Source organism: Pan paniscus, chromosome 14 (assembly GCF_029289425.2).
Source record: "Pan paniscus chromosome 14, NHGRI_mPanPan1-v2.0_pri, whole genome shotgun sequence".
Lineage (NCBI taxonomy): Eukaryota > Metazoa > Chordata > Mammalia > Primates > Hominidae > Pan > Pan paniscus.
In genome coordinates, this window is record NC_073263.2 from 20,764,268 (window position 1) to 20,779,466 (window position 15,199).

Sequence of the window (15,199 nt, forward strand, 5' to 3'; positions counted from 1 at the left end):
TCATCTCAAAAAGAAACTCTGTACCCATTAAGCAATAACTTCCCAGTCCCCACGTATCCACCAGCCCCTGGCAGCCTCTCTTTTACTTTCTGCCTATGAATTTGCCTGTTCATTCTATGTGCCTCTTATAAATGAAATCACACAATGTTTGTTCTTTTGTGTCTGGCTTATTTCACTTAGCATAATGTTTTCTAGGTTCACCCACGTTGTAACGTGTCAGAATTTTATTCCTTTTGAAAGCTGAATATTCCATTCTATGTGTATCTTTCCATCTGTTGATGGACATTCAGATTGTTTCTACCTTTTGGCTACTGTGAATAATACTGCTATGAACACTAGTGCACAAATACCTGAGTCCCTGCTTTCAATTCCCTTGGGTGTATTACTTAGAAGTGTAATACTTGTCCACGTAAATTCTAAAAAGAAAGGAAAGATGCATACCCTTAAATATTACAATTTCAGGAGCAACTCAGAGCTGGTTTTACAAGTCCATGTAGGTAGAATGAGGGCTGCTGAAAAAGTATTCCAAGTATTCTAAAATATAGCTGCACTTCTACTGCCTCAAGATGTCGGAAAGTTTCATTTTGATGAGAGCTGGTTATTTGGAAAGGTCCCAAAATGAGAGCTTATATCTAAGAAATTAACCCTCCCCAGTATCACCAATAAAAGGTTGTGAAGTTCTTCATTTTCATAGTTTCAATGTTTTCCCTTTAATGGATTGATTAGAGTGCCCTCATGTGTCTGCATTATTATATTATGGAGGTTTTGAAAAAGATATAATACTAGAATCATCCTAGAATTCTTCTTTATTCAGAAAAATAAAATTTTTAAAAAAGATATACTAGAATCATAGAACTGGGGAGAAAATTTAAATATCTTTTTGAAAAAACAAACATTGCCTGCATGCAACTCTGCATGCATGCCTATTCTAGGCACAATGAAAAAATAAATTTTTTATGGCTGGGTGTGGTTAGTCACACTTGTAACCTCAGCACTTTGGGAGGCCAAGGCGGTGAATTGCTTGAGGCCAGGAATTTTTTTTTTTTTTTTTTTTTTTTTAGACCGAGTCCCACCTAAGCCTCCCGAGTAGCCGGGACTATAAGTGCCCACTATCACACCCAGCTAATTTTTTGTATTTTTAGTAGAGATGGGGTTTCACTGTGTTAGCCAAGATTGTCTCGATCTCCTGACCTCATGATCTGCCCGCCTCAGCCTCCCAAAATGCTGGGATTATAGGCGTGAGCCACCACACCCTGCCGAGCCCAGGAGTTTGAGACAAGTTAGGCAACATGGCAAAACCCCGTTTCTAGAAAACATTAGCCAGGCATGGTGGTGTGGCCTGTGGTCCCAGCCACATGGGAGGCTGAGGTGGGAGGATTGCTTGAGTCCAGGAGGCGGAGGCTGCAGTGAGCTGAGATTGAGATTATACCAATGCATTCCAGCCTGGGCAGCGGAGCCAGACCCTGTCTCAAAAGTAAGTAAGTAAATAACTGTTTTAAAAGAGTAATCTAAATCACACATACAAAAGAGTTTCTAAGATGTACAGCTACAATGTAAAGAATAAAAAACACACTCCTCCTAGTGAGAAAGAGTATATTACCAGTATCTTAGAAGCCGTGGATGCCCTTCATAAATTGCATCACCCAAGCTTACCCTCAGAGGTAACACTAAACTGAATTTAGTGTTTATTTCCCCCTGATTCTCTTTATAGTTTTACTACTCATGTTTGTTTCCCTAAACAGTATTTTTAGGTGAGGGGTTCCTATTTTCCCCCCAAATTGAATAAACTGCATAAATTGAACCCTATTGTATGTGTTCTGTGACTTGCTTCTTCTACTTTTTAAAAAAAGAAGGCTGGGCATGGTGGCTCACGCCTGTAATCCCAGCACTTTGGGGGGCTGAGGTGAGCGGATCACGAGGTCAGGAGACTGAGACCATCCTGGCCAACATGGTGACACGCCGTCTCTACTAAAGATACACAAATTAGCTGGGCATGTATCGGGGGAAAATTCAGCCAGATATCGGGCCGAAATTCACCCCCGATATTTCACGTAGGTTCTTTTCTATTTTCCCTAAGGGTTGGCTAGTCTGAGAAATAAAGGGACAGAGTACAAAACAGAGAAATTTTAAAGCTGGGCATCTGGGGGAGACATCACATGTCAGCAGCTTCCGTGATGCCCCCTGAGCCACAAAATCAGCAAGTTTTTATTAGTGATTTTCAAAAGGGGAGGGAGTGTACGAATAGGGTGTGGGTCACAGAGATCACATGCTTCCCAAGGTAATAAGATATCACAAGGCAAATGGAGGCAGGGCGAGATCACAGGACCACAGGACTGGGGCGAAATTAAACTTGCTAATGAAGTTTCAGGCACGCATTGTCATTGATAACATCTTATCAGGAGACAGGGTTTGAGAGCAGACAACCGGTCTGACCAAAATTTATTAGGTGAGAATTTCCTCCTCCTAATAAGCCTGGGAGCACTACGGGAGACTGGGGCTTATTTCATCCCTACAGCTCAACCATAAAAGACAGCCGCACCCCGAAGCAGCCATTTTAGAGGCCTACCCTCAGGGACGCATTCTCTTTCTCGGGATGTTCCTTGCTGAGAAAAAGAATTCAGTGATATTTCTCCCATTTGCTTTTGAAAGAAGAGAAATATGGCTCTGTTCCGCCCGGCTCACCTGCGGTCAGAGTTTAAGGTTATCTCTCTTGTTCCCTGAACATTGCTGTTATCCTGTTCTTTTTTCAAGGTGCCCAGATTTCATATTGTTCAAACACACATGCTCTACAAACAATTTGTGCAGTCAACGCAATCATCACAGGGTCCTCAGGTGACATACATCCTCCTCAGCTTACAAAGATGATGGGATTAAGAGATTAAAGACAGGCATAGGAAATCACAAGGGTATTGATTGGGGAAGTGATAAGTATCCATGAAATCTTCACAATTTATGTTCAGAGACTGCAGTAAAGACAGGTGTAAGAAATTATAAAAGTATTAATTTGGGGAACTAATAAATGTCCATGAAATCTTCACAATCCACGTTCTTCTGCCATGGCTTCAGCCGGTCCCTCCATTCGGGGTTCCTGACTTCCCACAACAGGCATGGTGGTGCGCGCCTGTAATCCCAGCTACTCAGGAGGCTGAGGCAGGAGAATTTCTTGAACCTGGAAGGCGGAGATTGCAGTGAGCTGAGATTGCACCACTGCACTCCAGCCTGGCGACAGAGCGAGACGCCATCTCAAAAAAATAAAAATAATAAAAAAATAAATAAAATTAAAAAAAAGAATACTGGTTCATTTATTTACTTTCAAGTCTTTATAGTATTTCATTTTATGAATATACTCTAGGTAGGCAGTTGAATTGTTTCTACTTATTATGACTAAACACATTATAATATTATTTAAACTGCTGCCTTGTGCTCATGGCCAACAGTTTTTCTGAGTTACACATAAGGCATAGAATAGCTGAGTCTTTTTTTTGTCTTGAGATGGAGTTTCGCTCTCATTGCCCAGGCTGGAGTGCAATGGTGCAATCTGGGCTCACTGCAACCTCCACCTCCCAGATTCAAGCGATTCTCCTGCCTCAGCCTCCCAAGTAGCTGGGATTACAGGCATGCACCATCATTCCTGGCTAATTTTGTATTTTTAGTAGAGATGGGGTTTCTCCATGTTGGTCAGGCTGGTCTTGAACTCCCAACCTCAGGTGATCCGCCCACCTCGGCTTCCCACAGTGTTGGGATTACAGGCGTGAGCCACCACGCCCAGCCAGAATAGCTGAGTCTTAAGGTGTACACATATTGAATCTTTCTAGGTGATGCCAATCAGTTTTCTAAAGTGGATGAGAGCAATCTGTAAGAATTCCCTTTTCTCCATATCCTTGTGAGTACTTAGTTGTCTGACTTTCACATTTTGTTTAATCTAGTAGAGTGAAATGTTATCTGTGTTTAACTTTGCATTTTTATGACTATTCTTGAGGTCGGGTATCTTCATATGTTTACCTTTATTTAATCTTCTATGAAATGTCCATTATTTTTTTGTTTCATTTTGTTTTGAGACGGTGTATAGCTCTGTTGCTAAGGCTCTCACTGCAACCTCCGCCTCCCAGGTTCAAGCGATTCTCCTGCCTCAGCCTCCAGAGTAGCTGGGATTACAGGCACCTGCCACCACGCCCAGCTAATTTTTGTATTTTTAGTAGAGAGGGTTTCGCCATGCTGGCCAGGCTGGTCTCGAACTCCTGACCTCAAGCTATCTACCCATCTCAGCCTCCCAAAGTGCTGAGATTACAGGCGTGAGCCACCGTGCCTGGCCCATCCATGTCTTTTGTCATTTTTTCTACTGAATTATGTATTTTTAAAATAGCAAGGTATAGCATTAGTACAAAGGGGTGCATAAAAAATAAATGGGGTTGAGTACAGTGGCTCGTGCCTATAATCCCAGCAGTTTGGGAGGCTGAGGAGGGTGGATAGCTTGAGGTCAGGAGTTCGAGACCAGCCTGGCCAAAATGGTGAAGTCCTATCTCTACAAAAATTAGCCCGTCATGGTGGCTTGCGCCTGTGTTCCCGGCTACACGGTCCCAGCTACCCAGGAGGCTGAGGTGGGAGGATCGCTGGAGCCGGGAAGTCAAGGCTGCAGTGAGTCATGATTGCATCACTGGACTCCAGCCTGGGTGACAGAGCAAGACCATCTCAATAATAATAACATAAATGTACTCTTTAAAGAGTAATTTTAATTCAGTCCGGGTGTGGTGGCTCATGCCTGTAATCCCAGCACTTTGGGAGGCTGAGGCGGGTGGATCACGAGGTCAGGAGTTCAATACCAGCCTGGCCAAGATGGTGAAACCCCGTCTCCACTAAAAATTCAAAAAAATTAGCTGGGCATGGTGGCGGGTGCCTGTAATCCCAGCTACTGGGGAGGCTGAGGCAGAGAACTGCTTGAACTCATGAGATGGAGGTTGCAGTGAGCCGAGATTGTGCCACTGCACTGCACTCCAGCCTGATGACAGAGCGAGACTCTGTCTCAAAAAAAAAAAGTAATTTTAATTAAAACAGCTATGTATCCACCACCTAGGTTAAAAAAAAATGGAATGCTGCCAACATTCTAGAAGTATTCCATTTGCCCCTCCCTTGTTACAATTCCCTTCTATACTCAGAGGTCATTACTACTCAGACTTTTCTGGTAATTATAATTACTTCTCCATTTTCTTTATAATTTTGTCACCTGGGAATTCTCTTGAACAATATATTTTAGTATTGCCTGCTTTTGAATGTTTTGAAAATGAATTCATACAGTAAATACAATTTTGTCTTTGGTTTCTTGTATTCACCATCATGTTTGTGAGATTCCCATTGTTTCATATGACTGTAGTTTGTAAATTTGTGTTGCTTTATAGTACTCACATTGTTTATTGGTAGTTTTATTGCTGTCTAGTACACCACAATTCACTGAACTGTCCTACTGTTGATGGACACTTGGGCTGTTTCCAGCTTTTTGTTCTCATGAACAATATAGCTAAGAACATTCTTGTAACGTCTCTGGATACACTTGAGCAATATTTTCTCTAGGGTAAGTACTACTTTCTAAAGCAGGTGTTCCAGTTTACATTCTTACCAGCAGTATATGAGAATTCTCAGTAGCCTACAAACACTTGCTACTGTCGGAGTTCCTAAATTTTTTGTTTGTTTTAAGACGGCATTTTGCAGTTTTGCTCTTGTTGCCCAGACTGGAGTACAATGGCGTGATCTTGGCTCACTGCAGCCTCCACCTCCGGGTTCAAGCGATTCTCCTGCCTCAGCCTCCCAAGTAGCTGGGATTACAGGCTTGTGACACCACGAGTGGCTAATTTTGCATTTTTAGTAGAGACGGGGCTTCACCATGTTGGTTAGGCTGGTCTCGGACTCCTGACTTCAAGTGATCCACCCGTCTTGACCTCCCAAAGTGCTGGGATTACTGGGGTAAGCCACTGTGACCGGCGGTATTTTTTTTTTTTTTTTTTTTTTTTTTTTTTTTTGAGACGGAGTCTCACTCTGTCATCTAGGTTGCTGGACTGCAGTGGCATGATCTCCACTCACTGGAACCTGTAACCTCCGCCTCCCGGATTCAGGCAATTCTCCTGCCTCTGCCTTCACAGTAGGTGGAATCACAGGCGCCTGCCACCACTCTCGGCTAATTTTTTTTTTGTATTTTTAGTGGAGACGGGGTCTCATCGTGTTGGCCAGGCTTGTCTCAAACTCCTGGCCTCAAGTCGGAAGTCAGGAGGTCAAATAATCCGCCTGCCTCCGCCTCCCAAAATGCTGAGATTACAGGCGTGAGCCACCACCACGCCCGGTCAGAGTTCCTAATTTTTGCCAATCTAGTGGGTGTGGTTTAAAAACCAATCAATTGAAACTAATCGTGGTTTTAATGTATTTCCCTGATTTGTAATGCGCTTGCGCACCTTACATGTTTGTTGACTATCTGGATTTTGTCATTGCCAAAGCACCTGTTCAGTAATTTTATCCATTTTTCGATTGGGTTGTCTGTTTAGATCCTATATATTCTGGATAATTGCCTTTGTCAATCATATGTGTAACAAATTTCTACTGTGTGGCTTCTCTCTTATGATGTATTTTTTTTCCCACTCTTCAGTCGTAAGATGGTATCACTTGTAAGTTCAGTCATATACTTGGCATTTTGGGTTCATCATGGAGTTATGTATTTTGGAGGTTATTTTTGTCGTAACCCAGTCAAATCAATTGCTTCAAGTTAGTTGTTTTTGTATCATATATTGCCACCCATAGGTCCTGAAGATATTCTAGAACGTTATTTCCTACAAGTTCTGGATTTGCTGTACTCGTTCAGGTCTCTAAGCCACCCGAACTGTGTGTGGCTGGAAGGATCGCTCCATGACCACCTACGCTGGCGGCCTGTCTTCCGGCTTACCTCAGGGGCGGGTATCGCGGGCCTGTTCTTTCATCAGAAAGATCTATATTTTGCTAATAAAGGAACGTTTTGTGTCCAATAAGGTTTTCGTCATTACGCATGAAAACGCCACCTTAAGCTTACGTCGCCTGTGAATACTCAAGGGAAAAAAACATCCTGACAACCAATTGCTAGGCGACGGACGCTAAGCACCTCCTCCCCGCGGACTCCAGCACCCGCCTTTTCCCGAAGTCGCAACACGCAGGCGCGCCCCGGCTCGCACACCACGCACGGAAGTGCGCCTGCGCCAGGAGACGCCCCGCCCAGCCCCTGGCCGACTATAAAGTGTCGAGCTTCTCCTCGCGACTTAGTGCTCATGCTCGCTGCAGGGGTCGGAGGTCAGGGCGAGCGTCTCGCAGGCCGTAGGAGGAAGATGGCGGTGGAGTCGCGCGTTACCCAGGAGGAAATTAAGAAGGAGCCAGAGAAACCGATCGACCGCGAGAAGGTGAAGGCCCCCTCCGCTTTGGGGTCCGGGAAGAGGTTGGGGATGAGCCCCGCAGGGTGCAGAGGCGCGGCCTGTGTGCGGGAGGAGATGGTGTTTTTGGTCTCGGGGCGGCTCGGAGGCCGCAACGCCTCGGGAAGAGAGATGAGCTCCGGGTTCGCAGCTGGTGTTTTTAACTTCTGCCCTTCCGTTTTCTCTCTCCCTCAGACATGCCCACTGTTGCTACGGGTCTTCACCACCAATAACGGCCGCCACCACCGAATGGACGAGTTCTCCCGGGGAAATGTACCGTCCAGCGAGTTGCAGATCTACACTTGGTGAGGAGGGCGGGGTGGCCTCAGGGACCCGGGCCGGGAACCTGGAACAACAGTTAATTGCCTTTGCCAGTGTAGAGTTACTCTCCTTGATTTCAATTTCATTTCTCCACTTGGGGCCTTCGGACTCAGCTTTCAGGAAGTTAGAAGTTTTTGTTGTTAGGTGAAAGGAGATTTGCCCGTATTGTAACGCTTTTGTGATTAATGTTGCAACTTTTGGGCGGTTAAGAATGGACAGACCCAAGATTGCTATCACTGTTATGGCTGCTAGGTACAAAAGTGATAGGTAGATAATTAAGTTGTTGTATCTACCCTAAAGGGACTCATAGTCAAATAAATTGCCCTAGGACAACATGGTAAGGGAGAGTGATGCTGTCGAGTGGTATTTGTTATTCTCAAAGAGCATTTCCACATAATATTAAGCCTTAGGTACCAAAGCACCAAAAGTGAAAAATAAACTACCAAAACCCGAGTTATTTCTTCTCTAAGGGTTAATGGAAAAGCTTTTGATATGTGTTTAGTGAAGATGGTTCCTGAATGTTTATCTCTTGGGTGTACCTCCCTACAAACTACTGCAGGCTTGTCTTTAGCGCTGCACGTAACTCCTTGGATTGACACCATAATGGCTTTTTAGTATAAGTAAAAGGTGTGTAATTGAAAAATATATGTATATACTCTCTCTATATATTTTTGAGACAGAGTCTTGCTCTGTTGCCCAGGCCGGAGTGCAGTGGTGCCATCTCGGCTCACTGCAACCTCCACCTCCTGGATTCAATTGATTCTTCTGACTCAGCCTCCCAAGTAGCTGGGATTACAGATGCCCACCACCACGCCTGGCTAATTTTTGTATTTTTAGTAGAGATGGGGTTTCACCGTATTGACCAGGCTGGTCTCGAACTCTTGACCTGAAGTGATCTGCTTGCCTCAGCCTCCCAAAGTGCTGGGATTAAGGTGTGAGCTACCGCGCCCAGCCTAAAATAAATTTTTTATTGTGATGAAAAGATATATAACAAGCCAGGCACGGTGGCTTATGCCTGTAATCCCAGCACTTTGGGAGGCTGAGGCTGGCGGATCACTTGAGGTCAGGAGTTCGAGACCAGTCTGGCCAGCGTGATGAAACCCTGTCTCTACTAAAAATGCAAAAATTAGCCAGGTGTGGTGGCGCAGAATTGTAATCCCAGCTAATTGGGAGACTGAGGCAGGAGGATCGCTTGAACCTGGGAAGTGGAAGTTGCAGTGAGCTGAGATTGAGCCACTGTACTCCAGCCTGGGCGACAGAGCGAGACTCCGTCTCAAAATATATATGTGTGTGCCTATATAACAAAATTTGCCGTGTTAACCATTTATTTTTATTTTTTGAGTCTCACTCTGTCACCCAGGCTGGAGTGCAGTGGCGCGATCTCAGCTCACTGCAACCTCTGCCTCCCGGGTTCAAGCGATTCTCACACCTCAGCCTCCTCAGTAGCTGGGATTACAGGTGCCTGCCACCACGCCTGGCTAATTTTTGTATTTTTAGTAGAGACAGGGTTTCACCATGTTGGCCAGGCTGGTCTCGAACTCCTGACCTCAAGTGATCCACCCACCTTGGCCTCCCAAAGTGGTAGGTTTACAGGCGTGAGCCACCGCACCTGGTCATTAACCATTTCTAAGTGTACAATTTGGTGGCATTAATAGCATTCAAATTGTTGTGCAACCACTGTTTCTATAAGTTTTTATCCCTCCCTCCAACAGAAACCCTGTACCCCATCCTGCCTTTTTTTAATTTTTAAAGAGACGGAGTCTTGCTCTGTTCCCCAAGCTGGATTTGAGCTCCTTGGCTCAAGCAGCTGGGACTACAGGCACACACCACCATGCCCAGTGTGCCGGTACCCTTTTAAGGACACTCTGTGCCTATTAATAATTTCCCATTCCTCCCCTGCCCCATCCCCTGGTAGCCTCTAATGTATTATCTGTCTGTATATGAATTTGCCTATTCTGCATATTTCATTTCAGTGAACTCATTACAGTATTCGTCATTTTGTGACTGGCTTATTTCATGGTGTTTTTAGGGTTAATGTTGTAGCATCCATTTAGCCTTGTCAAGGCTGAATCATATTTCATTGCATGTGTGCATCACATATGTACTCATGTATTGATGGACACTTGGGTTGTTTCACCTTTTTTGCCATTGTGAATAATGCTGCTGTGAACATTGGCATACAAATGTGTTTGTGTCGCTGCTTTCAGTTCTTTTGGGTATGTACCTAGGAGGGGATTACTGGGTCATATGTTAACTTTATTTAATTTTTGAGGAACCACCAAACTTTTTCACAGCAGCTGCACTATTTTATATTCCCCAAAAGATGTATAATTTTAAACTATTTAAGCCCTGTACACTAGAGCTAATCCCTTGAAGATTGGGACCTTACTTGTCTTATTTGGAGGTGCTTGTTAAATTTATGTAGTAGTATGATACCTGTACTTAAGCATCACTCAAGGGTAAGTGTTCTAGGAAGGTTGATTTAGCTTATATGGAAGAACTGTTGAATAATGGCTTGATGAAAATCTCTTCAGAAATTAAAGTGTATGTTTCTTCCAACAAGAGTTCCTATTTGCCAGGTGCTGTGTGTGCTTAGATCCTGAGGGTATAAAGTCAAGAAGGTACTGCTCCTCCCTGTAGTAAGTCCTTTTATCAGGGAAAGCGGATCAATAGAGTGATTTTTAGGGTTAAAATGGCAGGGTGAGGTTGTTCCACAGACCTTCCACTCTGAATCAAGAAAAAAAATTACCAAAAAAATCCTGTCCTAAATTATACCATCCATAAATTGCAACCAAACAAAGAAGGAACAACTTTAAGTTATATCTCAAAATGGTGGCCAAAGAAAAGATTCCGAAAGACTGGATGATTGGTATGGGGGTAACACAAAGGCCTGCCCTCACTCCCAGAAATAGTAATGAGGGAAAATTAGTTAACATATACTGGAAATTCTCAATTTGGAGAAGTAGACTGTGGGGTTAAATAGGCAGTCCCAAGATAAGTTATGGAAACAGGAATGGAAGTCCAGAAGAGCCCAGTAGAGGCAGGCTGTGTTCACCGAAGTCAATCAGGGCTCAGCCAGAAAAACAGAATTGGGAGAGATGTGTTAAGAGATTTATTTCTGCTGGGCGCGGTGGCTCACGCCTGTAATCCCAGCACTTTGGGAGGCCGAGGTGGGCAGGTCATGAGGTCAGGAGTTGGAGACCAGCCTGGCCAACATGGTGAAACCCCGTCTCTGCTAAAAATACAAAAATTAGCCAGGCATGGTGGCGGGTGCCTGTAATCCCAACTACTTGGGAGGCTGAGGCAGGAGAATTGCTTGAACCCAGGTGGCAGAGGTTGTAGTGAGCCGAGATCAGCACCACTGCACTCCAGCCTGGGCGACAGAGCGAGACTCCATCTCAAAAAAAAAAAAAAAAAAAAAAAAAAAAGGAGCTTTATTGCAAAGAATTTGGCTTACGTGATTGTGGGGGCTGTCTAGGCCCCTAACTGTCAAATCTGTAGGGCAGGTTCTCTGGAAGGAAAGGCTGCTCTTAGGGCCTTTCAACTAATAGAATCAGGCCTCCCCAGATTATATAGGATAGACCTCTGAATTTAAGGTCAATTGGTCGTTGACTTTAGTCACATCTATAAAATATCTCACAGCAATACCTAGGTTAGTGTTTGGTTGAATATCTGGGGACTGTAGCTTCGTCAAGCTGACACAAGTACTGAACCCCACCCTGTCCTCAAGCTTCTGACTAGTGATGAAAAAGCAACACTTGGCACTCCAATTGTTGGTCTGGAAAGACAGTCCTTAGAAGGTGGGAAGCTTGTGTAGGTTTCACACTGTCAGAACTGATAAAAGGTGTGATATAAATCCCCCAAATTAATTAAGAGCAAGACAATATTGAAAATATTTTTAGAAAGGAAAAAACTCTTTCTGGTATATATCATCATAAGTATGTACTGTGTATCAGAATATAGATTGAGCATCGCAAGTCCAAAATCTGAAATGCCACAAAATCTGAAACTTTGAGAGCTGACGTGACACCGGTGGAAAATTGCACACATAAGTTCTTGACACAAACTTCTTCCTTTTTTTTTTTTTTTTTTTTTTTGAGACAGAGTCTTGCTCTGTCATCCAGGCTGGAGTGCAGTGGCACGATCTCGGCTCACTGCAACCTCTGCCTCCCAGGTATAAGCGATTTTCCTGCCTCAGCCTCCTGAGTAGCTGGGATTACAGGCGTGCACCAAACTTCCTTTCATGCACAAAATTACTTAAAATGATGTATAAAATTATATTCCAGCTGTGTATAAGGTATGTTTGAAACATAAATGAGTTTCTTATTTAAACTTGGGTCACAACCCCAAGATATCTTACGTATATGCAAAAATTCTAAAATTTGAAAAAACCCAAAACACTTCTAGTCCCATGTATTTTGGGTAAGGGATACTAAACCTATAATTGATACAGAATAGTTAACATCAAAATATCAGGTTAAAAAAAGGTCACCTCTGAGACAGATAAACCAATGTGACCTCAGGTTTTTTTGTTTTTGAGACAGAGTCTCAGTCTGTCATCCAGGATGGAGCACAGTGGCACAGTCTTGGCTCACTGCAGCCTCCGCCTCCCAGGTCAAGCGATTCTCTTGTCTCAGCCTCTCGAGTAGCTGGGATTATAGGCTACAGATGTGTGCCACAACGCCTGGCTAATTTTTGGATTTTTAGTAGAAACGGGGTTTCACCATGTTGGCCAGGCTGCTCTCGAACTTGAGCTCCTGGCCTCAGGTGATCCACCCGCCTTGGCCTCCCAAAGTGCTGGGATTACAGGCATGAGCCACCGCACCTGGCAAAAAAATGTATACTAGGTTATTTCTAAGATGCTTACATTTTAAAATATTTTTTCAGATTGTTCTCTATTAGCTCAGGGGACTATATGAAAGTTGCATTCAAATCAATATTTGCAGGGTAAGAAACTATTGTGACAAGAGCCTGTGCTTCATCGTAAAAAAATTTTGTATATTTCATTGGCTCTAGGACTCTTATCTGTTGTAAAACTTAAGATTCTATCTAAGAAAGAAGAAACACATCTGGCTGGGCGCAGTGGCTCACGCTTGTAATCAATCCCAGCACTTTGGGAGGCTAAGATAGGTGGATCACTTGAAGTCAGGAGTTCGAGACCAGCATGGCCAACATGGTGAAACCCTGTCTCTACTAAAAATAGAAAAATTACCTGGGCGTGGTGGTGGGCGTCTGTAATCCCAGCTACTCAGGAGGCTGAGGCAGGAGAATTGCTTGAACCTGGGAGGTGGAGGTTGCAGTGAGCTGAGGTCATGCCACTGCACTCTAGCCTGGGCGACAGAGCGAGACCGTCTCAAAAACAAAACGTCAGTATGAAAATGCTTTCCTAGTACATTGATTCTAAGATACATTCCAATTTCAGAGATGCTAAAATGTGGAAGGGTACATGTCTTAGAACTAATGGGATACATCTATTTTGCATATTTGGATTTATTTGGACTAGTTACTCTTAGGTAAATCACTAGGCCATAAGGTGTTGTGTAGCAACAGAAGATAGCATATAGAATCTCTGAAGTCCCTTTTAGCACTAAGAGTCTAATTAATTGAAATTTCCAGCAGTAAGGCTGGTACATGGAGATTTTGGAGGCAAATAGTATTTTTAGCTGCTTTAAAATTAATCTCTAGTATATGACCCTGGCAGTTTCTAATGTAAATCACAACTCAGATATATGTAATTAACTCATTGTCAGTATCCCTTTTAATATTATTGCTGATTAAGCAAATGTAAATGTCTTTTTTAAAAAAAATCCAGGATGGATGCAACCTTGAAAGAACTGACAAGCTTAGTAAAAGAAGTCTACCCAGAAGCTAGAAAGAAGGGCACTCACTTCAATTTTGCAATCGTTTTTACAGATGTTAAAAGACCTGGCTATCGGTAGGTAACTTCTCATTTTTAAGTCCTGTAATCTCTTTGTTTTTAGTATGTTTTAACTCATACAGATAACTCCTTCAATGAATCTTGTTAGTGGGAGAATATGGGTTTATATTAATACGTGGTTTGGCTTAATAAAGTAGTTAAATTTTGGAACTGTGTTATAAAATGATGGAGAAAATCCAGTGCCATATTCACTTTGTAGTACATACTGGGTTTCATTGATGTGGATCCATTAACAGTTGATTTTCTGTCTTACAGAGTTAAGGAGATTGGCAGCACCATGTCTGGCAGAAAGGGGACTGATGATTCCATGACCCTGCAGTCGCAGAAGTTCCAGATAGGAGATTACTTGGACATAGCAATTACCCCTCCAAATCGGGCACCACCTCCTTCAGGGCGCATGAGACCATATTAAATTCTATTTACTATTTCTTGAATTTATTTTTCCGTCAGTTATGTAAAATAAACATACTCTTGTTCCTCCCCTGATTATTGCCATTAAGCCTTTAAATTCTAAACAAATTATAATGCATCATCTATTTAGGAATTAGATTTGGATGTGCTATTGTATGATTACTAATAGTCTGTATGTTTCAAGCCCTTCTGTAAAATATGAAGAAAAGTGCTCTTAGCATTCTGTGTAAAACTGTACTGTTAAATATATGTGTGTAATCAGCCTGAGTGTGAAAGTTAATGGAGGCCTGGGAACAGGGTTTATACTAAGTAGTGGAGGAGCGTATGGTTAAGCCCAAAGGGGCAGAACAAGAAAGCCACGGGATTGTATGAAATCAAACATGAGTTTGTGGTGTAGACTGCTGTATGCAGTTGGAAAGGACACATGAGAGTGAGCTCAAGTGGCAGCAGAGGCAGTTTGGAATCGTATAAGCTGCGGCAAGTTGAAGAAGCTGTGTTGGACGAGATTGCCCCGCCTTGATCAGGGTACCATGACATAAAAGGTTAAAGAACAGGCAACACAATGAGCACTTAAGTTTTTAACGTGGGGAATACGGCATTTTAAAGGCTGGAACCAGTTCAGAGGAAACAAGGGTTTCGGTAGAGGTAGAAAGGTTTAACCCTGGAGATCTGCAAATGGAGGGAGGGGTGAAGGAGGACTCTTAAGACCGAGGGAGAAGAGCCAAGGACAAGGTCAGGTTGAAGGAGTAGGAGGTGTTCACACATCCTCTTGTGTGCTAGGTAGTGGCGTGCATCTGATCTGAGAGGCAGTAAAGCAGTGATGAAGACTGCAGCAGAACATTGAAGTCCTGATTGCAGCAGTGACTGCAACCTTGGATAAATTATTTCAATCTTTATTTTGTAAAACGGAGATAACGGCCTATAGGATTGTTAAGACTGAATATTTTAAAAGAGCTTAGAATAGTGTCTGACAAATGAGAAACAATAAATACTGATCATTGGCCATAAAGTGGTATTAAAACGATCTCTTCCATGGCACTACTCTCATTTTGAAGTTTATGAACAGTATGACAGTGTATTGTAAATTCCCTTTAGTTTGTTACAGTAGCCAATT

The 15,199-nt window shown here is 43.2% G+C and overlaps 1 protein-coding gene and 1 non-coding gene across 5 annotated transcripts; one reads left to right on the forward strand and one right to left on the reverse strand.

The window, feature by feature from the left end:
- The first annotated feature begins 5,134 nt into the window (after positions 1-5,134).
- Positions 5,135-14,347, forward strand: SAP18 (Sin3A associated protein 18). Of its 4 annotated transcripts, XM_055097157.2 has the most exons (6): positions 5,135-5,179; positions 5,416-5,566; positions 7,006-7,406; positions 7,611-7,720; positions 13,549-13,671; positions 13,930-14,347. In XM_055097157.2, exons 3-6 carry the CDS (start codon positions 7,278-7,280, stop codon positions 14,084-14,086), a joined length of 519 nt encoding a protein of 172 aa, XP_054953132.1. In that variant the 5' UTR covers positions 5,135-5,179; positions 5,416-5,566; positions 7,006-7,277; the 3' UTR covers positions 14,087-14,347. The 4 variants fall into 4 exon arrangements, with proteins under 4 accessions (XP_054953132.1, XP_063451758.1, XP_003833072.1 ...); XM_063595688.1 differs by having other exon boundaries at positions 5,135-5,566; XM_003833024.5 differs by lacking the exon at positions 5,416-5,566.
- Positions 6,620-6,691, reverse strand: LOC112436916 (small nucleolar RNA SNORD27). The gene has a single exon (XR_003025584.1). It is a non-coding gene; the product is annotated as a small nucleolar RNA SNORD27 (small nucleolar RNA).
- Positions 14,348-15,199: the final 852 nt, after the last annotated feature.